This window comes from Oryza glaberrima, chromosome 2 (assembly GCF_000147395.1).
Source record: "Oryza glaberrima chromosome 2, OglaRS2, whole genome shotgun sequence".
Taxonomy (NCBI): domain Eukaryota; kingdom Viridiplantae; phylum Streptophyta; class Magnoliopsida; order Poales; family Poaceae; genus Oryza; species Oryza glaberrima.
The window spans coordinates 16289809-16314256 of record NC_068327.1 but is presented as its reverse complement, the minus strand read 5'-3'; the positions used below and the strand labels follow the sequence as shown (position 1 = coordinate 16314256).

At 39.1% G+C, this 24448-nt stretch overlaps 2 protein-coding genes across 2 annotated transcripts; one reads left to right on the top strand and one right to left on the bottom strand.

Annotated features, from left to right (window-relative positions):
• Positions 1-230: 230 nt before the first annotated feature.
• Positions 231-11752, bottom strand: LOC127762541 (5'-3' exoribonuclease 2-like). Its single transcript, XM_052287045.1, has 23 exons — positions 11684-11752; positions 10846-10931; positions 10544-10697; positions 10349-10454; positions 10076-10134; positions 9799-9957; positions 8759-8878; positions 8559-8621; positions 8062-8106; positions 7817-7981; positions 5703-5780; positions 5492-5602; positions 5288-5404; positions 5112-5207; positions 3472-3542; positions 3226-3354; positions 2875-2977; positions 2233-2289; positions 1986-2134; positions 1786-1881; positions 1638-1713; positions 1470-1543; positions 231-854 (listed from the first exon to the last, which is right to left on the bottom strand). Exons 1-23 carry the CDS (start codon positions 11750-11752, stop codon positions 482-484), a joined length of 2556 nt encoding a protein of 851 aa, XP_052143005.1. The 3' UTR covers positions 231-481.
• A 3128-nt stretch (positions 11753-14880) lies between these two features.
• LOC127763238 (uncharacterized) lies at positions 14881-24043 on the top strand. The gene is made up of 14 exons (XM_052287882.1): positions 14881-15216; positions 15964-16073; positions 16889-16951; positions 17035-17215; positions 17328-17432; positions 17509-17639; positions 17828-18374; positions 18888-18953; positions 19103-19179; positions 19791-20072; positions 21461-21776; positions 21853-22002; positions 22595-23131; positions 23564-24043. Exons 1-14 carry the CDS (start codon positions 14896-14898, stop codon positions 23750-23752), a joined length of 3075 nt encoding a protein of 1024 aa, XP_052143842.1. The 5' UTR covers positions 14881-14895; the 3' UTR covers positions 23753-24043.
• The last annotated feature ends 405 nt before the right edge of the window (positions 24044-24448 follow it).

Genomic DNA, 24448 nt, shown 5'->3' with positions numbered 1-24448 from the left:
TCCATACGGCAGGAACAGCGAACAACCAAAAAAAAAGAAAAAAAAAGAAGAAAACGGCGGCGTCCAAAAAAAAAATGAAAAAAGAGAGAAGAGGCGTGCGCGCGAGGGCCTTGTGGGCCGGAAGTACGTGCCGGCAATGCGGGCGCGCCAATTAGCGATTCCGAGCCAGGAGACCCTAAGAGCAAGTTTAGTAGTATAGCCCACTACTGGCTCCAAATCATCTATAGCCAATATAATAGCTAGCCAATTCATATAATAGTTGTTTACTGTATTATTAATACCTGGTCCAACCTGTCATAAACATATTACATCTTGGAGTCCATACTGCAGCTGGCTATAGATCTGTAACCCACTGCTCTTCTTTCTCTTTTTTTATCTCTTTAAAATATGTTTATAGCTAGCTTATAGCCTGCTATTATTGTACTTGCTATAATGCGTTTCTCATATGGCTGTACATCTCTGATCCCCCCAGCCCAGTGTCCTACCAACCACGTGGCTGCGCACTCCCGCCGCCGTCTCCTGTCCACGGCGCACTCCCATTCCCAAGCGGTCGGAAACCGTATGCGCCGCCGTCGCTGTCATCAAACCTGCTGTTGCGGCTTTGCGCCACCATGTCCAAACGACGGAAACCTTTCCTGTAGCTGTAGCTGCTGCTGCTCCGTTGCGTCTCGGCGGCAGTGCGGCTGCCTGCAGCCCCATGTCCGTAGCTGCTGCTGGTGAGCTGCGTCGTCTCGTCGGCGGCAAGGGCGTTCCCTCTCCCCCGCCCCATCCACCCGATTCCGGCGATCTTGTGCTCCTCCCGTGGCGCCGACGGCGTGCTGATCGGCTTCCAGATGGTGTCCGGCCTCTCAACGCTGCATGAAGCCCATCACTCCATCAGAAAACAGTACACGTATACAAGGTCGATCCATCAATTCGATCGCAAGAATTTGTGGTGGCAGAAATGGACAGCCCCATTGTTTGGCTGATTTAGGGAAAAAAAACAAAACGGTATATTTGCAAATGTATATAAGGTGTTCTTCACTATATAAAAGTAAAAGCTGAAAAATAAACTATACTGAAAAAAATCCAAAAATCAACTCTTTGAAGCATCTCTAAGAGATGTCTAAAATTAGGCTCCTAAAAAATCTTTATTGGAAGTATCCCAAAAGATATTGGGCTCAAAAATCACCCTCATCTCCAACAGTATCCCAATAGTTGATTCCAAAAGAACTTTAAAATATGCCATGTCATCATTGGTGGGTCCTCTTAAACTGTTTTTTCTTCAATTGGGAGTACGTGGAGGTGCCAAAATTAGCTCCTATTTAGTTAGATTTTAGATGTGCCTAAATATTAGGACCTCCTTTAAGAACCTATTGGAGGGTTGGTTTTATCCTTAACTCCTAAAATTTAACTTTTAGGAACAGGATTAGGCATCAAGGGATGCTCGGATAAGCGAAAAGAGGAGGGTGGAAGTTTAGTTAGTTTACATGGGCGGTGGCGGCCTCGAGCCCGGGTACGTGTGCCAGAGCAGCCTCCTTGAGATGTCAGCTCCCGTAACCGTCTGCAGCAAAGGTTATGAGCTAGCTCCACTGTAAATTAATTGGAATAAGAAACTTAATCGTAGTAACTTAGTAACATAAATTAATTAATCCAACCTTGTCAGGTACTCTGACATTGCTAAGTAGTCTTGGAATTGGATTCCGTGTCTCAGGGTTGAAGAAAATGGCTGATCTGAACACATGTACCCAACCAAAGATGTGATTAAAATTCGGTACAGGGAAAGGCTAGAAAGGAAACACATACATTGCCTGATCATTTGTGATGTCCTGCAGATTTTGTAGGGGTGAGCGAAAGAAACCATTGCTCAAGCCATCAGGCGATAACCAACCTCCAAGTCCACTATGGAATTAAAAATGAAGAAAGAAAATAGACCATTGCTGATCTGAATTAAATACCAACTTCAAAAAAAATCATCATTTCAGTTCAGACTTTACATTACGTACCTTATAGCTGAATCTATTGGAAGCTTTTGCTCCGGCGAACATGATGATGTTTGCAGTTGCACAATAACATTGACAAGTGCCTGAGCATTTGAGTTCCTCTGCAGAAAGATCTTCTCTTGCCGGGGAGTATTCCGTCTCATCTCATGCATCTAATTTATAGCAAGGCAATGGGCAAACTACTTATGATTATGCAACAGCAGTAAAAATTAGTGTAACATGAACGCAGCCAAGAAATTTTTTTACGTACCGAGAGCTCTTTTTCTAACTCTTTGGTGGCCTGAAGCAGTTCTTCCTCAGAGATACACTGAAACATTTTCTTTCATTGAAAATTAGCATCTGACTCCCGTTTTGATTATAGATCAATAAAAATATAGCACCTCAAGGGTATATACATGTTTTTATAAAATATAGATTAGCCCAGTGCATGGCCACTTGACTACTTGAGCAGTATATGTTGAATTTATCAGCTGATTCAGTTCGTTGATCTATTGCATAAACCCCCTTCGGTTTTTAATTTACAACGTCGCTGACTTTAACGTATGTTTGCTCTATTCAATTTTTTTGACAAACGAAAAAACATAAGTAATTCTTAAATAATATTTAATAATAAATCAAGTCAAAATAAAATAAATAGTACTCCATCCATCCTATAATATATCAACCTAAGATCGGACGAGACATTTCATAATACAACGAATCTAGACATACATCTGTCCAGATTTGTTGGACTATGCATGTCCCATTCTATTCTAGGTTACTTTATTATAGGATGGAGGGAGTAATTATATATTCTTTTAGTGAGATGGATAGTCAAATGTATCTTAGAAAAGTTAATGACATTATATATCTAAATCCAGAGGGAGTATAAACAACAGAACGAATTGCTCACATTCCAGAAGAAACGTTTTCCATTTGTGTCAGTCTGCAACTTCGGATGGTCAAACTCTTTACAGCCCATTACTTTTCTGTAACATTCTGGGAGAGAACACGAACTGGAAAAAGGAGGGAATGGTTAATTAACTCTTACTCCCACCGTCCCATAATATAAAGGATTTTAGGTGGATATGACACATCTTAGAACAATTAATCCGAACAAACTGTTTGTCCAGATTTATTGTATTAGGATATGTCACATCCTTCTCAAATCCCTCATATTATAGGATAGAGGGAGAGTATATATTATATAAAAATCTCAAGAAGCAACATGCAGTACAGCAGTAAGAATGGTGAAAGTGCATGCCTTCGTAGTGGTAAAACTGCCATGAGCTGATCAAATGGTCGCAGTGGTTTGTCTACGGTGAAAGATATCTCGAACCGAGAAAGACTTTTGAGGTCAGATACGAAAGGAGCAACATAGAATGGGTAGTACCTGCAACAATTAAGTGTGTACCATAAGTCGCAGAATCGAAGCATTTATGTATGAGAATTAATTAGATAAATAGAATCCATTGTTGTTCAGTATATGTCAACATTTTAGTCCTCTTACCAGCTCCATGATGGTACGCCCGCAAAATAGCATTGAAGCATCCAACAAAGTCCTTCTAAATACTTCTGAGCCTAAATTCAAAGGGAGAAACAAAAGAGGAGGGGAAGATTATAATGATAAGGATGATGCTTCATTCGGTCAAAAAAAAAAGGAAAAACCAACAAGGATCATGCCCGCGTAGTGTTAATGTGGTGTGAAATTTGACAACCATATTTTTTATTTCGAAAATGCATGTTTGATATTTTTAAAATTGAGTACATTTCAATATAATGTAGTATTAGTTATACTGGATATTGGATAAAGCCCTAACAACCGATCATATATTTAATTCAAAATTATATCCATTTATGATGACTTGGTCCGACATCACGCCATTCTGCATTTTGTTGCGCATCGATTTCCGTGCCACCACTATGTACTTCCTCCGTCCTAAGAAAAAGTGAATCTAGAACTAGATGTGATATATTCTAGTACAACGAATCTGAACAGATGTATGTCCAGGTTCATTATACTAGAATGTGTCACATCCTGTACTAGGTTGATTTTTTAGGCAGGGAGGAAGTATTTTGTAACACACTAACACCCTGATTTCCGTGCAACCGTCCAAAACAATTTCAATAAAATTGTAAGTTCAGAAATTTGGTTATTGATCTAGTGCCAAAAATCTCATTTATACCAATCCATGTAACTCTAAAAACACTTCCCAAATAAACTCACAGAATTTGAATTTCAAAATAAAATCCTCCTTTAGGATAACTTCTCACTACTAAAAATAAGTTTCATGGACAGGGACTCATTTAGATTGCAGCATCTGGGAAAATAGGGCCCATTTAAGAGGACCGCGGTCTCTTAAATGGACCGCACGTGAAAATGAACCTATTTTCACGTGCGGACCTATTTAGAGGACCGCGCGGAAAAATACCCACCCTCTCTTTCCCTCCCACCCACTTTAAATTTTTCCCACTTTCTCTCCGCTCTCCTCTCTTTTTCTTCTCTCCTCTCCTCTATTACTGTCTCCACTTTCGCTCCCATCCTCTCCTCTCCTCTCCTCCCCTCCCCTTCCTTCCCTCCCCGACGGCGGTAGCGGGCATAGGCGGCAACGGCCGCGTGCAGCGGCAAATACTAGAAATTCAGTACTAGATTGCTATATTTTGGGACAGAGGGAGTAATTTACTCCATTTGTTTCATAATATAAGAGATTTTACTCCACACATATCGACTTTTGTACTAATATGTTCCTCATCTACCAACTTATCTAGTTGTTTATTCCCCCAAATACTACATTTTGTACCTTGACTTGTCCTTTTGCTACTTCTTTAGTTTTCGCGAGAAATAAAATATAAGCAGATGCTATCTTCGTTCGAAAGGATTTGTCACTCTAGTATTCAAATTATCTCTAAAGATTGTCACACTAGAATATATTACCCGTCTTATCAATCAACTCCCGTTTAAATTTCTTCACATACTACCCCTAGGCATCATTCCACTCCCAACTACACATCACGAATAGTATTTTCATTTTGAACCTTAACTTTTACTAAATAAAGTAGAACGACAATCTTTGGTGGACGGAGGGAAGGGGAAGGAAAGGGAAAAAGGGATTCATTAGGATAAGTAAATAAACAAAGGGAAAACATAACCATGTCGTTTTGAAGATTTCCAATTTCATTAGAAGTTTCGACACCGAAATATTCCCTGTAGAACCGGGACTTCCATCCTGGCAATCCAAGTCTTAGCTGCAATAGTTCAGCAGTCGATATGTCAAAAATTGTAATGGGACTGCAGGAGAAATATTATCAAACTGGATATCACTAACTCTGTCATATGGACGTTCTTCATTAAAAAAGAGGTCCTCTAGTTTTCGGCTCAGCTCTAATCTTTCACTTTCTGAAGCTTCACGCAACAAATCGCGATATAACTTCTTCAGGGATTCCTAAAGGCCAAATTAAACGATCGACAATAATGACAATAAGTTCCATTTTGCATGACAGTATATACTATACCAGAATGCAAAACATACCTGTTCCAGTTCGTATCGTTTTAGAAAAATTTTCTCTTCATACATGGACAGTTGATGAAAAAATATTTCCAACCTTGAGACTTCCAGATATGCAGCATGTTTATCTTTTACCTGTTTTCAGTAGCAGTGTCGTAACTGCATCACGGGCATAATCTGAAGGATAATCTTTCATTGATAAAAATAATTAACGGTCATAGAATCCGTCAGGTACCTTTTCTATGTTGACAATATACCCTCCCATTTTGTTGAAGGTTGTCTTGTATACCTCGATGAGAAGATCAGGTGCATACTGTTACATGGAATAGATGATATTAATAAACAGCTGTAAGTTTTCACGGTGATGAACAAATTAAGTGAAAGGATTTATATAAATACTAATAACAAAATTAACTTTCTCTTGAGCTTTTGTTTAAGGCGTACACATGCACATTGTTAAATAGTATAGGGAGAGAGATATACTGTAAATATTAGACTTATTGTTTTGAGTTTTACGGTGCGGTGTGTGTGTATATATATATATAGGTAAATTAACTGGTGCTACATGGAGTATGGGCTCCAAGATTCAAATTGAGTATATACCCAATTTGAATGAGTATGAATTTTTTTTAAATGTTTAGATATGAACATTAACTTCTTTACTATGTTAGTTCAAACAAGTTTGAACTGAGTTTGAACTTTTTTTTTTGTTAGATTTTGGTTCTAGGTATATAACATCCAAACATATAATTCGTTAGGTATTTAATAATGAATTGTGAAATAAAGTTTATGTAAAATCAAAGGTGTTTTTGATTATTATTCTGTGATGAACAATTGGGCATTAGAGATTATTGGTTTTTGTTATTTGGAATTTATTCACGAAGTGGTTTTGGAGATGATTGGATTTCACAGGTGAATCTACAGGTTATCATTTTATGTGGTCCGGTCAGACCGGGCAGTGTGCGCCGGTCAGACCGGCGGTGATCGAGCGGTCGGACCGGCCAGCCCGCGGTCTGACCGGCCGACACTGTGTCGGTTTCGGTTTCAGGTTGTTTATTTGGATATCCAAGTGTATTTCATGATTATGACTTCTAGATGGATACTATACGTATGTAATACTATTGTTTGCTGCTAATGAGTCAAGTTGGAGATAGCTTGGTCTCGGAATATGGTTTCTTTGTTTGTTCCATGTGTAGGTGACTCGATGTCTCGGGAGAGTATTTGCGGTGATGGACTGGGAGTCGGCTTGGGGATAAGAAGACGTTCGTGGTGGTCAGAGATCATGCGGGATACTACGGCTAGAGTTGATGCACGTGGTTGATGGAGATTCCATATGGCATACGATGGAGTTATTGTGTGCGTATGGTTATGTAAAGTTTCTTTCTTGTACTAGAGGGTTTCCTAAGGTGTTTAGGACTCCTAGTGTGAGTTTGGTTCGTGGCTTTAGGCTGCCTACCTCATGTATAAATAGAGGGGGAGCGTGAGGCTTCCCGGTATCGCTTTAGAGAGCAATAGAGTTGAGTTTTGAGTTAGGGTTTCGAGTTTAGTCGAAATTTTTGTAAGGAGTGCTGTTGGTGCACTTTGTAAACACAGAGAGAATCAATAAAGTCGTCATCCACTTTAAGATTTCTTCGATTTGTGTTTACCGGGTTTCGGCGGTCTAACCGGCGATCTACCGGCGGTCAGACCGGCGGCAAGCGGCGGTCAGACCGGCGGCATACAGGCAGTCAGACCAGCGGCGGCGACAGGCGCGACAGGCGATCTTGGCGGTCAAACCGGAGATTCAACACCGGTCAGACCGGCTGCATCCACTCGGTCAGACCGGCAGATCAATCTCGGTCAGACCAACTTCCGTCGATTTCGAGGGTAACTTTTTTTTCCGCTAAAAGTTTTCGGTTTTTGGGTATACCAACCATTCACCCCCTCTCTGGTTGGCTTAGTTCTTGTGATTCGATCCTACAGTTTAGTTTGAGTTGTTTTGTTGTTAGGTATTTGTATGAATCAAATTCATATAGCTAGGTATATACTCACAATTTGAAAAAATTTTAAAATTTGAGAGAATTTGTGTGTTTTATACCTTGGAGCCCGGGCACCATGTAGTCCCATATGGGTATCCTATGTATATATATATATATATATATATATATATATATATATATATATATATATATATATATATATATATATATATATATATATATATATATATGTATGTATATATAGGAGTACAAGACTGAGATCTCAAGTAAGCCTAGAGATATATATGGAAACTAATCCTATCTATCTGCAGTAATAAACCGGATACTATACGAACCTAATCCATAGTGGAGTATACTCTAAAACACATACCTCCTTCATCTCAAGCGACGGAATGTGGGGGATGAAATCGTTTCCCATCAAGAAACAAATGAAGATGAAGTCATCAATCAGCCTCTCAATATCAGGCTCACAAACTGGGTCCAGTATCTTTAATTCAATCTCCAAGTACTCTCTCAGAACCCATATGTTCAAAAACTGAAAGAAGATGGTGTTATTCACATAACCAAAACGATTAACTACTAGCATTATTATCTGTGGCTGGGCTTGAGGACGACCAGATATTGTTTCTCTGGATCCGCTTCTGTTAACTGGGAATTATCCTGTTGAAGTTAACATAACATAAGAGTATTATTAACTGCACCATTATAAATGCTGAACTAGTTACTTCGACTGTTAAGACTTTACATACTTACTCCAATTCGTACGTCCTTAAAAAAACATAATTTTAGTTTTAGGATTTATCTAAAAAGAGTTTTTATTTAAGCTGTGAGGTCCACTAGACCTTTTGATACCACTTTAACGTTTTCTTCTTAGTTTGGCCATCCAACTAATAGTACTCCCTTCTAGCTCCTTTTCATTTTCTCTCTGCGTTAATGGAGGACATGGTAGTCTTTTTGGTCTCTTTCTTGATATGCCTTTGACATTTAAAATAACAGTCTTTTGGAACGAGGGAGTAGGTTACATGATGATATAATAAAAATAAGGTCACATGCTTAATACTTCACTTTATCTATTTAAGTACGAATTTAACGTTAACAAGGGATCATCAGACCTCACGCAAAATAGAGAAGTGGACTTCGTGAGATGCCAAAGCAAGCATGATCAAATCCGCATCCTGCAATAAACCGTTCACAGTTAGCTTCCATTACAAAAATAAATAGGCAGGGGTGTGAACTGAATCTGAGCTACAGAGCTAGGATTAATTTGAAATAATGAGATTATCATAAAACGGATTTATATTAATTTCCCTACATGCCCAAACAAGCAGTGTCGTGTGTTGGGGTCATAGCCTTCCATGCTGCGCTGTGCACGGATGAAAGACATGATCTTGTGCTCTCCTTCTCCAGGAACATTTGCATCAGAGAGTATTACCTTCGGAATAGACGTATGGCATCAAATTGGAAAGCATAATAAGATCGTACTTTGTGGTAACCAAAAGCATGCATGTAAATTAACAGTTAATTTGTCAATACTATACATGTAGATCTTGCGACTACATACATCTTTTTTTTTTCGCGAACACATAAAAATAATTGCACATCAATATATTTGAAGAAAGCAAAGTTTTAGTTACACAACTCAAATTGGCTAAAGTGCCATTTCCAGGACAAGGAAAAAAACGATGAAAACTCCTAGAGCAAGGGAGGATAGAGGCTCATTAAACTCCCAGCAATTATATGCGAAACTATAGAATATAGATGGCCATAAGGCCCGACGGCCCGGCCCATGACATGGCATTTTGGCCCGGCCCAAGCACGGCACGGCCCGGCCCGACGGCCCCGACCGCCGGCCATGCCTCCCCCCCCCCACCAGCACATTGGGCCGGCCCGGCAAGATGGGCCAGCAGCCAGGCCCGACACACAAAGAGTAAGGAGTAAAAATAGACATATTATATGCCATGTTCAAAAGAATAGGGACGTAAAATAGACTTATTTTAGCTATACATATGTAACAGCCCAAAGGAAGGGAGAGAAAATAGACTTATTTTAAAAAAAGACACAATGGGCCGCCCGTGCCTTTGAGCCGGCACAGCACGGCCCGACTGCTGGTGGGCTGTGCCTGGGCGGGAGGTGCAGCCCATGGGCCAGCACGGCCCGGCACGAAGTGCCAACCGGGACTTGCCGGCCCGATGGCTAGTGGGCCATGCTGGGCAGGCCTTATGGCCATCTATATGCAAAACCGTTGAAATTGAGTGAACATGCATGGACTCTCCTTGGATAAAAAAAAGGGGAAATTAAGAAAGAATACGAGGTACATTTATACTGAAGAAGTGCAAGAGAAAATTAATTAACCATGATGTGTTTCCACCCTGGATCACTGCTATTCAATCTGGCACGGATGTAGTACGTGAGCGCTTGCGATATCTTCTCCATGAATTCAGTCCCTGGCGTGATGACATTGGGGTCAGAGACCCCTTCTGATATCTTCTGCATTTCATCCTCTTCACTCGCCTGTAAAATTGAACCAAAGCATGGATGCCTTTTTCTCGATCGATCAATTGCTTCAGCAGCTAGCTAGCTGATCGACATGCAAGAAAATAAATAAATGCAAAGGATTGACTCTGGCTACCCAGGCGAAACGTCGTCCTCTTCGCATTCCGTTCATTTTGGCGCACGGAGCAACCCCATCTGCACATGGAATTAAACCAATTTTTTTTTAAAAAAAAGAGAGCGTGCAGTGAGAGAGAATAATAAAAGAAGTACATAAACTGCAGAAATAATTGAAGCCAAGCCAACCAACAAAAACAAATCCATGATTAATTCTTGAAACGACAATATGGTACTAAGTAATTTGACGAGAGAATCGATCCAACGATCCATCTGCTGTATATATACGACGAACCCACTGCCAAGTAGAGGAGCCTTCTCGGCCTGACGATGCGAAACAAGCGGTCCAGGTAGTCGAACATGGACTCGAAAACCTCGCTGACCGTCGTCGGAGCGCACACCTGACCAAGTGGCTCATATCAATACCGGCCAGATTCATATGCAGATTAATTAGAAATTTGCAGTAGCTAGCTAATTAAGCTATACATACATCTGTGCCGGCGTTCATCTGGTCCTGCGGGTGGAAGGAACAATGGATGATTTGATTCATGTCGAGGTAGAGGTTGTCGTAGACGACGATGCCATCTGCAGGGCGGCTCTCCTTTGCCGGGGAGACGATGCTTGGGTATCTGTTCACGAGCCACCTGTAGAAAGAAGGAATTCCCATGGCAGCTCTGCATGCAAATATGCAATATGCAAGCGATCGACCGGAGCAGAGGGCAGCAGGTGAAGCAAGAAGAGGATCGGATGAGGAGATATCAGTTTGATGATAACTTCGGGCTAGCTAGCTACCTGCATTTCACTTGATTCCCCTTTGGGATGTAGCTGATGAGATTGATGACCGACAGGAAAGTTTTGGTGATTAGGAATATGAGAGACTTTTGACAAAGCTATTGATTCCATTCAGATCGCTTTTCATATATAAAAGGTGCTCCCTCTGTCAAAAAATATAACAACTTTTAGCACTTAGGATTTATTCCAAAATTTAACATCTTCTTCACCAACTTTCCATTCTCAACCAATTATAACCCTCCACCATTCATTTTTCTCATCTACCTCCACCTCTCAACCAATTACAACCCCTTTTTATTTAATTCTACATACTTTCTTAATAACCGTATTCAACTCTAAAACTCTATATTCTGGGACGGAGGGAGTACTACTTTAGGTTCACTGTGGAGTATGGACGATGTGCTGCTCTTTTATAATACTCCCTCTGTTTTATATTATAAATATTTTGACTTTTTTCGTAGTTAAAGTTTTTTTTAGATTTAACTAAGTTTAAAGAAAAAATTAGCAACATCTATAACATGAAATTAATTTCATTAAATTTAACCTTGAATATATTTTGATACGTACAATGTTTGTTTTGTATTGGAAATATTACTATATTTTCCTACAAACTTAATTAAATATAAATAACTTTGACTAGAAAAAAGTCAAATGACTTATAATATGAAATGGGTAGTACAATCCATGAATTGGAGCAAAGAAAAGCAATGATGCGGTGATTTATTTTATTTAATTTGGAACCTTTCAGAAAAGCATATCATAAAGTTACTCCACTAAACCGATTTTTTTATTAATAACCTCAAAGTAAAATTAATAGTAAATGCAAAACAATAATTACCGAAATAGGAAAGACGCTGGGAGCAATAGGGTCCGCACTTGGACGCTGGGAGTGATGAAGTCCTCCCATGCAATCGGCCAGCTGGCTTAATCTATATCAGGAAAGAAACAAAAATCCAATGGTCAATTTGTATTTATTTTTTTTATTATCCGTGTGTATATTTCAAGTTATCAACTAGTAGCACAAAGACATTTAGAAAACGAGTGTGGCTTCAATTTTGGACAAGGATGGTCAAGTGTGGCAAATTTCGGAGTTTCTTACCGGTGGCCAAAACCTCCTTATCTCCGGCCAATTAACACTGGCGACGGCTATTGGTGCGGCTTTGGCCAGCATCGAGCGGATTGAGGTTGTGGCATTTCGTTTGCTGTTGGTTTAGAGCCGAGAGGAGGCCGGGAGAGAGATGGGGTGTACTCCCTCTGTTCTATAAAAAACCAACCTACTATTATATGTGACACATTTTAGAACTACGAATCTGAATATATCTCTGTTTAGATTTATAGTATTAAAATATGTAACGATATATCTCTATTAAAATATGTAACATTCAGTCGTACGTTCGTTTTAGTGGTACGGAAGGAGTAGGCCGTAGTGATGGCGTCGGCAGTGGCTAGCTTGGCGTGTTGGCTCTGCTGGCCTGTGGCTAACTGGCTATGGCCGGGAGAAGCAGCTGCGTTGTGCCTCGCTCGATGGAGAGGCGGAGCGTTGCTGGGCCGGGCCGGCCTGTGCTAGCTTGGGCCAACTCGGCCAGATTAGGAAGTTCGACGTAGGGAAAGAGAAGGAAAGAGGAGAAAAGGTGGACTATGCGTTTGTGCCCATATAATACCAGGAGAGACCACAATACTTTTAATAGGATGCTAATTTAGTACTTTTACATTTTATCTGTCCATTCAAGTCCTTCAAGTTTTTCCTTTTTTAAAATCATTCTTGACCCATAATCGTAGTATATTTTTCAGCATATTGTTTAGCAAAACAAGAGCATGTCTCGAGTAGAAATATAACTGATGTAAATTCAAACGAAAATATAGAAAAGAAAAGTGCTAGATGCATGTGCACTCCAATAAGCAACCTATGGGGCCACCGCCCATGGAATACTCACTTTACTGTATTTCACTCTTTTCTTTTCTATTTTATGAGACATTTGCAGGGACATGAGAAAAATCCGTCTTATTTTTTTAAATAAAAAGGAAAATCCATCTTGGTGAGCATATAAATAAAATTAAGGCTGTGTTGCTATTGAAGTTTGATCTTCTTTACTACACATATAAAATAGAGCGACTCATTAGCCATGATTAATTAAGCATTACCTAATATATTTAAAAAATAAATTAATATTATTTTTAAAAGCAAATTTCCTATAGAAAATGTTTACAATAAATACATCTTTTTAACAGTTTGAAAAGCATGCTGATGAGAAAAGAAAGAATTGAAGCCAACATACCTTAAGCTGAAAAGCGTTAATGACTAGGCTAGCTTTGTCCACACATAGAACCTGAAGTGGATTTAAGATGATTTTCATTCAAAATGAAAACCAACAGTTGATTGTTTGAAATAATATATGGCTTCTCTAGAACGTATACTTTATATGGAAATTTCACATGCTAGATGATACCCCCGTGCTGTGCATTGATCCAAGAACTCCTAAATAATACTCTAAAATAGATGTTTTTTAATGGAAATTATGTTGCATAATTGCTTATGTCAAAGACAACAAATAATTATCGGTACTGGAGAATGGGAACATCCTGAAGAGTTGTGCTTATTTTCAAGAAATTTTTGGAGTAAATATGGGCAGCAAACGAATGAATTCTGAGAACTTGAAATGAACCATCGAACGTCCAGATAAAATCCAACCGGTAACAAATTGGTGATGGCATGATCGCATGGCTCAATGTGGTGGCATTATAGGGCTTGTTTGGGGAAGCTCCTAGCTGCTGCAGGTTTTTCCAAAATCAGAAGCTCCCCTAAACAACAGACCAGCTTTTGGTCTAGATGCTGAGAAGCTGTAGTTGTAGAATCAAAAAAATGAATTAGAAGCCAGAAGCTAGGACACTTAGTTTTTCCCAATTCTCAAAAATTGGTTATCAAATAGTTACTTGTCAGAATTTTAAACTTCACCAAATAGATCAATAGTTATAGTTAAATGGATTAGGCGCAATTTCCACAAAGTTTTCATAAAATTCCTAAGTTCATAAACGGATTTGCTAGATTTCTTGGGAAAAAAAATTGGTGAGGGCAACTTTCGTTTTTTTTCTTTTGCCATCGGATGCGCTTTAAAATTTGTGTTGGCAGGGGAGAATTTTTGTAAATAAACTTCACAAAACACTAATTGTTTATGATTAAATTATTATAAAACCCTAGTATTTTGACTCGTAACATATAACCCTAGGTATATTATATTTTTAAAGTTTCACAAAACCCCTTCCCTATACATGTTGAGCATAAATTTACTTTAAATTTTAAACGATACAGTGTATATGATCTTTTTAATTACTGAGTTCTCAAATGATAGTTTAATTCCCACTACTTTAAAAAATATTGTTTCACATATGCTAAAATTAATTAAAATTTAAATAAAAGTGAGGTTTTATCAAACATTTAGGCAACAAAACCTATAATAATGGAGTATATCACAAGTCAATATATATATGGGTTTATGTAACTTTGACCATATAAAATATGAATGCTTTTAAAATTTATTTGTGTGTGGCTGTACTCGCGACCCGGCTATTGTAAGCACGCGAAACTAGACGCTGCGTGATTTTGATTATATTTACATTACAACTATATTTTGTTTTAACAATGACATTTAAAATTCTATAAAACTGAAATACTCTTTTTGTCCCAAAAAGAATTAAGGATGTGACCCGTTCTAGAATAATGTATGTGGACACCCCTTTGTATTCATATACATTAAACTAGCTAGGTTGATTCTTTTAGGTTGATTCTTTTAGGAAGAATAGGATGGTCGGAATACAGTTATATTCGGAAAAGATATCGTTTCTACTTTCATAAAATCATCATCATAACTCTCATGTTCCAATCAGCCCGCAGACGAGACGAGACGAGACGCAACGAAAACGAACGGATCTACCCGCCGCGGCGGCATAATAATATACCAATCCTACACACTTCCCCTTCCTCCTCCCCCCTCTCCCTCCCTCCGCCACCAGATCGCGCTCTCCTCCTCTTCCTCGCCCCGCCCCGCCACGCCAATGGCGACGGCGCTGGCGAGCCGCGTCGAGTCGTGGGCGCGGGACCAGGCGGCGCGGCTGCCCGCGTGGGCGCGGCCGAGGCCGCCCTCCGCCGCCGCGGCGGCGGTGCCGCGGTGGCCCTGGTCCTGGTCCTGGCCCCCGCCGCCCCGGGCGCCCGCGTGGCCGGGCGACCGGAGGCGCCAGCGGGAGCGCGCGTTCCGGGAGGAGTTCGAGCGCCGCCGCCGCCAGCTCCGCGAGCTCTGCCGCGCCGTCCGCGTCGACACCGTCGCCGAGCTCCAGGAGCTGCTCTGCGCCGTCGTCCTCGCCGAGTGCGTCTACAAGGTGACCTAATCCGAACCCCCTTCCGCCCATGCCGCCCCCCCGCCTTTCGCGATTCTGGTCGATCCGGTTCCGTTGGCTTATAGGTAGAGACCTGGACATGCGCGGCTGTGGTTAACTCTGATTGATGGCCAAAGGGATCGATCATATAGTAGCTCTTATGTTGCCGTAGGAGTAAAAAACTGGAACGTTCTGTCCAGTAGTTTCATGTAAAAATTGGCAGTCTCTAGTGATGTAATCGACCTGGGAAATGTCTAAACGATCACGAAAAACTTCTAGCAAATGTAAGCCCCTCAGACTGGGGACAACCATGTGCCGTTATAATGTTATTGTAGCATTGTAAGTAGAATAAAAACAGCAACGTCTCTGTGGTGCCTGCTTGATGTAGTTAATCGGCAAGCACCTTCTATTGTATAATCATTTATCCATTCATGTACATTCAATCGAACTATATCTCTATTTGTGTTATTCTATTCATATGACATTACGTTGGAACCATGAAAAGGAATGACCAACCTAAGAGAAACTACTGTGATTTTTCATAATAAGTGCATTTTCGTTGTTCCAATTTTCATGTAACTGTTTAGATTCAGTTAACCTACTCTTCCATGCTTTTTAATGTGTTTTGACTACCTTCACCTCTTCCCCTATAAATCAGAAAATTACTATCTAGAATATTTTTACTTATTCTCTCTGCAAGAGGCCTGTTTATTTTATTTTTACTTAGTCTCCTTTTTTTTTTTGTGCCAGAGGCCTGTTTCTGAGATGATGAGATATATTAATAAGTTCAAATCTGATTTTGGTGGAAACCTTGTGTCTCTTGAGCGTGTTCAGCCATCCTTGGATCATGTAGGACATAGGTAAGGTTTAAGCATATTCATTCTAGAACACAGACATATTTATAATATATGTATTCTCTTGCTGATATTTTCTCACAAATGCTGTAACAAGTATCAACTAATTCCTTTTCTCATGCTCTATCGGCAAGTCACACAAGCTTTGGCCATGTAGTTTCTTGTCCAACATCACCTCCCATGCCATCCACCCTCATGTCCATCTCTGTATCAACTTCCAAGTTCCAACAAGAATTTCACCTATTAAAAAAGATACATAAGAATTGATGATGACCTGCATAAATGGTTCAACAGCATGAACTGGTGCATTCACTAGGGAATATTATCCATCCCACCCAGCCATTACCATGGAGATAAGCCTAAGATTTTTCTTTAAATAAAAACTATAAAAAAGAGTAAATTTAATAAAATTACAGCTTTATTATCCCATTTCATAAAACTACAACTTTAAGAGGAATAATTATAAAAAACATGTAATTATGTTGTCTCCCCCATTAGCTGATTGGTAGACCCACTCATCATCCTCACATCCTTCCCTCCCATTAGCTGCTGTGAAGTTGACAGGGCACAGGTGGGACCTTACCTGTCAGATAACCCAGAAGCAACAGTTGAACAGAGTTGTAGGTTTTGATAAATATCTTTCAAAAAGCTGTAGTGTCGTGAAATGTGAAACAAAAAGTTTCAGGTTTTTGTAGTTTTGGCAGTAAAGTTGTAATTATGTGAAATTAACGAAAAAGTGCACTGTTCAGACTATGCTTTCATGGTTAAGTATTGAAAATCTCCTCATTATATTGTCTTTTTTTATTGGTGAAATCCTGTAGGTATGTGTTAGCAGAGGCTGGTGATACATTATTTGCTACATTTATCGGTACAAAACAATACAAGTAAGAATTTCTTGCGATCCTAAAGTATGAAATGTTTATCATATTTGCAATTTCATTAAGTTTTCTTATGCTCTCCTTTATAGAGATATTATTGCTGATGTGAATATACTCCAAGGAACCGTATTTCATGAGGATACCGCACAGGATTTGGCTGATGCTGTTGAGTGTGTGCAAAATGATGACCAGAAGGGTGAAGAAAACCTTGGGACATCTTATCGAGAGAAATCAAAACAGTTGAGAAAATCAAAACCTGCTGCACACCGGGTACGCAATAAATGCAACTATTTGTTGAACATTGGCTCACTGTTATTACTTATTAGTTTCTTAGAATTGATTTATCATTGCTTGGATCTACCTAAGTCAGTATAACATGTAGGGTTTCTTAGCACGTGCCAATGGAATTCCTGCTCTGGAGCTATACAAACTTGCTCAGAAAAAGAACAGGAAACTTGTTCTGTGCGGACATTCGCTTGGTGGAGCGGTATGTAGGCATGCGTAACTTGCAGCATAGCATCTCACCCTTTCTATTTGCTTATACACCTCAAATTATGCTACAGGTAGCTGCTTTGGCTACCCTTGCAATATTAAGAGTACTTGCATCCTCATCTCCATCTAAAGAGCCTGACAGGCTTCAGGTGAAGTGTATCACGTTTTCTCAGCCACCAGTTGGGAATGCTGCACTGAGAGAGTAAGTTTGTCTGAAGACTCCATATGGCTTCTTGTAATTTCAAATATGCATAATACCCTGCGTGGTTTGTTGTAATTTCAATTAATTTTTAATTAAATTAATATAATTGTATATTTCTTCAGATATGTGTTAGAGAGTTGATAAAATTGGAAACACTTCTTTATCTTTTCCCTTTTTCCTTTTACTAGCTATGTTCATCGAAGAGGATGGCAAGATTATTTCAAATCCTACTGTATTCCAGAGGACTTGGTGCCACGTATTTTATCGCCGGCATACTTTCACCACTATAATGCCCAAACACCTGATAACACTAACGCAAAATCTGATGAAGAAAAGGACACAAAATCTGTAAGTTCAAAAGAGAACAATGGGGAGCAACTTGTTCTAGGTGTTGGTCCTGTTCAAAAGTCACTCTGGAGACTTTCAAAGCTTGTTCCTTTGGAAGGAGTGCGAAAAAGTTTAAGTGTGCTTCAGAAACAAACAAATATTTTTGGAAAGGCACCATCACAGTTGGATAATTTCTTGCAATCAAAGGTTGATGAATCAGAAGAGGGGCTGCAATCTCTTGAGATTCAAGAAGGTTCAGAAGGAATTGCTCTTACCCCTTTATCTGATAAAGATGGAGGGCCCACTGAAGAAAATAACAAGACTGATAAAACTAATGTATCTGAAGTTGGGGGTTCAAAACGGTGGAACGGAGTACCTTCTTTGCCTTCATATGTTCCATTTGGTGAGGTTAGTAATTATTTATTTATTATTTACTCCATTTGTTGGCACCTATTTTTAGTTCCTTTTTGGTATCATATCTTCTAACCCTTTAAGCCTTTATGTTTCAAACTCTACCAATTAGTATTTGCATAATGCATATCCCCATTTGTGTGGAGCATATCTATACATGTGGACAAGTCATCTTTTGCATGAAAACTTTTCGATGCTTGAAGTCATATTTCCTGTATTTTGTGTAGACTTGGTTACAAGAATATTACTTGTATTCTGTGTATGTTTGTTCCAGTTTATGATCTTGCTACTTTAAATATGACTTCTGCAGTAACATAGCTGTTCCATAATTTTTATGCTGCTATTGTCTGTCATTTACCTGATGTGTATGATATATCATACTACCTTGAGAAAGCAAGCAATAATAAGATTAGAGAAAATCATTAGCGATGTATTAAACAATCTATTCTTTTTAATAAATGGAGTGGAGTTCCATCTGTTAACACTAAGAAAAGTTTTCATGCTTACCAGCTATACCTGTTGGGAGATTCATCAGTCAATACACTTTCAGATTCAGAGTACTCCAAGATGACATCGGTGAGCTTTTTAGTTCATTCCTAATCCTCTTGTATTTGTTAAAAAAATCTGAACTATTTAGGAACATGATTTGTTTTCTTTTGTTTTGACTGTTTAATAATATTGGATATACTCATTATCTTGCTCTGTTCTGGCAAAGGCATTTGCAGGTGCAGTCAGTTATAACGGAATTAAGAGAGCGTTTGCAATCACACTCAATGAAATCTTATAGGGCTCGCTTCCAGAAGTAAGATCAACTTTCACCTTTAGTTACACATGGCTATTAATAATAATGTTCTTTTCTAACTAGTCAGCCAACTTTAAACCTTGTGTGGCTCATGCATCAAACCTAAGTATGACGAACAAAAACAAAGGAAATATGGATTGTTTGCTGTGGTAAATGCTTTCTCCGAACATTAGTTTGCCATATAGGGTTATATTAAGTATCCATGGTTCTGCTCAGTGTAGAAGTATAATTGTTAGAAGTGTATGCCTATTGGACCTTTTGTTCCTAGTGCACCTATCCATGTCTGCCTATATAACATGGCTTTTATAAATAGTTCATTAACTTATTTTAATAGTGCAGAAGCTCTGAGAACAATGAACTTTTTCTGCATAGCACAATATTGAGAAGTGATCTTCTATATGGAACTGTGAATGTGCATATTGTGCATACATGTCTCTTGTTAGTTCATTAAATTGAAACAAGAAAGGCATACTAAACCGACATGACGCTTGGCATACACAATATAACTCTGTTGCATTAGATTAATTTATCCAGTTTAAATTGCACATGTTTTTTTTTTTTGGGGGGAAAAGGACTTATTACCATTGAATGTTTTTGTCCTATTTGTGCAGAATATATGACATCTGCATGTCTGCAAATGCCCAGCTTTTTACAGGCATTGAACAATTGCCACAATTTTCACATCTACAAGAACTACTCGGTCTAACAGCTGCTGATTCTGTTGAACTTGGCCATATTGTGGAGCCTCCTACTATTCGAACTGCCACTTCTATTCTTCCTCTTGGATGGAATGGCTACCCTGGTGATAAAAGTGCTGAACCCCTGAAAGTTGATATAATTGGACATGACCTGCATATGTGCACTCTTTTCCAGGCTCAGATAAATGGAAACTGGTATGCTTTAGCTCTTGTAAACAAGTTTTGAGTCCTACACTACAGAAGGAAAGCTCACCAAATTTGACATAATCTATTGTAGGCCTATGCTTTAGTTTGCACTATAAGCTTTTCTTGACACCTTTTTTCTTTTTTTTTTTTTTTGAAATATTTGATCTTGCCCTTTGAGGCACCAATCTTCATCTCGGCAAGAATACCATGTTCATAATTCTGTAGGCGCAAATTTTAGGAAACTGGTACTAGAATGAGGTACTACTATGCTAATGTGCAAAATTTATGTGATGCATGTGAAAAAAAAGAAGGAATGGTAAGAATACAAATTAACACTATGTGTCACATTTTTCTCTTGAGGCTTTTCCTGATAAACAGGAACCCTTGTGAACACAATGAGCCACATTTTATACCTATTAAACCAGCTGTAGGACAAGAACAAAACAGTTTTTCCTAGCACCAAACAGTAAAAGGAATATATGTTATTTTGGGGATCACCTACGGCAAGACACAACCAGCACAAGGAGCAACAGCTGCAACAGATTAGGCAGCTGGATCTGACTTCACTTATTAGGCTACCTTAAATCAGTCTGTTGTTTATCTTTTGGAGTTTTGGTTAGTTGATTAGCTAGCCACCATATTCCAAGGCAATTGTTTCATCAGGCACCAAGTAAAGAATAAAGAAGGCTCTTCCTTTATTGATTTTAATATCCCTCATATGGTGTCTGATGGGCCAGGTTGCTGTTACGGATTTACAGTACCTACATGTAAGGGTTCAGGGAGTCTACGTAATTCCACTCTACTACAACCTATGAAACATTGCAGTTTCTATCAATCTAACACTATACTCACTATGAATTTGCGGCAAACTCACAAGATATATATCATCCAAAAGTAACCTCAAATCCTCCCCCCCCGCCCCCCAAAAAAAAAACACTCATGCCAATAATATCACAACTTCACAAGATATGCCATTCAAAAAAATATGTATATCAATTATCATATACGAGTAACTTATCTTGTTGGCATGATGCATTAACCACAAAATAGGTCAAGATATGAGGGTACCTTTCGTATTCTTTTCATTTGGGTATGCCTTAGCATCCACATATACACAATAGACAAAAGATCTGTTATATTTGAACATGTTTGGTATGGATGTAGTGTTGATATTTGAGAGTCTGTGAATTTTGATTTTTGAACCCATATAAGTACACCCGGAACATGAACTGGATTTATCTTGGAGAACTCCAGCTAGAATAATATATTCTTAAAAAACATGTTCCATGTTTGCATGTTGTATTTGATCAATATTGCTCTTTTGTTTTTACTTATGGCTAGCAAAGTTCCCTCCATTTTATTTGCTAGTATTCCATCTTACAATTCAACATGTGCAGGTATTCAACAGTCATTGAAACTCTACCAATGGTGTCATATTCATCAGATCAGGAAGTGCAGCCTACATTGCAAAAAATGCGCATTCTAGTTGGTCAGCCACTAAAGCAGCCTCCAAATTATATCAGTGAAGATTTTATGGTTTCTGTGGCCACGGGTACAGGGTCAAATCCAGATTATGGATTTGACTCATTGTTTGAAGATAAAGGTTGTTGCAAGGGTTTGAATGAATTTCTTATATACGGTACAAGTGATTTTGTAACTATATGTAAAGAGGTCTATGTGAGGACCAGGAGGGTGCGATTGCTTGGACTAGAGGTACCCCCATATCTTGAATAATTTTCTTTTTTTTTCCACGGGAATACTAAATTGGGTATGTATTTATTTCGTGTAGGGAGCAGGTAAAACTTCCTTGCTAAAAGCATTGTTAGGACAATTTAAAGAAAGAAGCAAAGCAGTTCTTGAGTGCATACATGTAGATTTGCATGGAAAAGGAGTTTCAAATGGTTTGTGCTACGTAGATTCGGCAACAGTGAACTTGCAGGTACATTTTTTTACCATGAAATTAACTCCATTGACAGTTTTCAAACTATATAGAAAAAAAATGTTGCCCTTTTCCATTATATCCAATAACAAATATGGTACTTCAGTAGGCCTAATGTATTGTATATCAGTTACTTAATGACTGTACAAGCTTATATATGTTTAAAGATATATCACCCTAGCAGTTATCTGAAACAATTAGTTCGTAGTTCTTATCCAATAAATTATTTTAGAAACGAGTATATTTTTGCTGACATTTTCTATTCAGAAAGTTTTTTTGAGGTGTAAGTGGAATCATCAAAATGTCAGCCAACTCAACTGAACTTGCCTAATGGAAGTTCATGTCTGTGAAAACCACCATGCCATCCAAAAACATTGTGAAATTGAGTATGGGGTGTGTTGATTGCCAAGATTTAGATGTAGGGGGTGAAAAGCAGCAGCTTTTTTTTTTCAGGGTGAAAATTGGTCTCCCCAACCATAATTCCTGGACCAAAAATTTACCTATTCATTTTTACAGGGCATATATAGCAATGTGGTTCCTTCCCTGATTATTCAACCCCGAAAATGCTCATAGTATGTTTTTGTTCTAACAGGAACTACCTTTAGAAGTTAGGCAGTTCAAAGAAGAATTGCAGTTAGGGATACATGATCTCAGCAGGAAGACTGACTTAGTTATTGTTGTGCATAACCTTGCTCATCGAATTCCTCAGTATCACCAGTCCAACACTTCTCAACCACAGCCAGCGCTTTCACTTCTCTTGGATGAAGCCAAGGCTCTTGGCATTCCATGGATCCTTGCAATAACTAATAAATTCTCCGTCAGTGCACATGAACAGAACGCATTGATCACTTCAGCAATGGAAGCTTATCAAGCCTCTCCTGACATGACTAAAGTTGTTAACTCTTCCCCATTTCTAATGCCAAGTGCCACAAATAGTTTGCGCCCCATCAGTTCAGCTAGTGGCAGTCTGAGGAACGAGAATCCTTCAGGCAGAGCTGCTTTTTATCCAGTAAACTTTTCACTCTCACCATTTCAGAGGAAGGACATTGTTATGCATGTTGAGGGTGTCACTGCCCTTCGTCAACTTGTACATCAAGTAATTCACAGCAATGAAGAGCCAGCATTTGAGGTACTTCTCTCTTTCCTTCTACATTAAGTTTCAAGTAAAGTCCATCACCGGTCCCTAAACTTGTACCGTTGTGTCATCCCGGTCCCTAAACTCGCAAATCGACCGTTCAGGTCCTCAAACTTGTTCGACTGTGTCATCCCGGTCTCTAAACTTGCAGATCACTCGTTTAGCTCCTCCAACTTGTTGAGTTGTATCACCTCGGTCCCTAAACAGGACGGTCTAAAAACTTTATATCAAAAAATAATTCATAACTTTTCCATGTGAACTCTAATGAAGACAAACTTTATATCAAAATTGTAGCCCTCTAATGTGAACTCTAATGTGAACTCTAAAGAATGTCAGCTTGCCATAGCATACCTTTTGACAAACTATCCAATGTATGCCCTTTCAACAATTGTCACATAGCTGACTGGATACTGCATGCTTGCATAGGAGCTTTCTCGTGAGAGATTGTCGCTGGAGCTGGAGAGAGAGAAAGCAGCATCTCTGCAAGGGAAGCGGAAGCCCCAGAAGAGAGATGGCTCTGTTACAGCTGCTGCCGTAGGTGCATCACTTGGTGCCGGACTCGGGGTTGTAATGGCTGTAATAATGGGAGCTGCGTCAGCTCTCCGGAAGCCATGACTACTTCATCGTTTTCTTTTCACCTATTTATAACTTACAATAATAGCGTATAGTTAGCCCATATATGCACCTGTATGACTGAGGAATGCCTGGAACAAGGCTCTAGTGTAGACCACAGAAAAGAGGTTAGTGCACCATATATATATAGGTAGTCCATAGCATAGTGCCACATTTGGCAGTGTATAGAATAGGTTAATATTAGCGATTCATCTTTGCTTAAGATGGCGCTGTTAAGTACAGTCTTTGATCTCTGTCAGACAAGCCAGTTTCATCTTCATTTGTAATTCTTTATTGATGCTAAGGTTTCCTATTGTCCTAGGACGTGTAATGTCGTAGCGTGTGAACTCGCCCAATTTTACACCACACGTTAACCCAGATTACTGTGGTGGCGCCACTAATTTGCTCCCAAAGGTTAATGGGTTACTAGTGAACCCAGTGATTGACTGTACAGGTAATTAGTCTATCATCATGCACATGATTCATAATCTGTATGATCTTTCAGGTGATGATGATTGCAATTAGGCATCATACCGGCTTATGATCATACTGTATATGTATGTCGTCATCTTGCTTACGTGCTAGTATATACGTAGTTTATTCAACGCGAATCGACACCAATGTGCTTGGAAACTTGTTCGTCAGGATGGCTAATTGAATTAGTTGTTCATACATGTGTTTCTTAGTCGTTAAGAATTA

Bases quoted from the DNA above. Each gene is read 5' to 3' on its own strand.
- LOC127762541 (XM_052287045.1), bottom strand. From the start codon at position 11,752: ATGGGAGGACTTCATCACTCCCAGCGTCCAAGTGCGGACCCTATTGCT. The intron at 10,698-10,845 runs GTAGCTAGCTAG...TTCTTTCTACAG, and splicing joins GGGAATCAAGTGAAATGCAG to GTGGCTCGTGAACAGATACC. The intron at 5,781-7,816 runs GTATGTGTTTTA...TCCATGTAACAG, and splicing joins CGTCGCTTGAGATGAAGGAG to TATGCACCTGATCTTCTCAT.
- LOC127763238 (XM_052287882.1), top strand. From the start codon at position 14,896: ATGGCGACGGCGCTGGCGAGCCGCGTCGAGTCGTGGGCGCGGGACCAG. The intron at 17,433-17,508 runs GTATGTAGGCAT...ATTATGCTACAG, and splicing joins GACATTCGCTTGGTGGAGCG to GTAGCTGCTTTGGCTACCCT. The intron at 18,954-19,102 runs GTGAGCTTTTTA...AGGCATTTGCAG, and splicing joins AGTACTCCAAGATGACATCG to GTGCAGTCAGTTATAACGGA.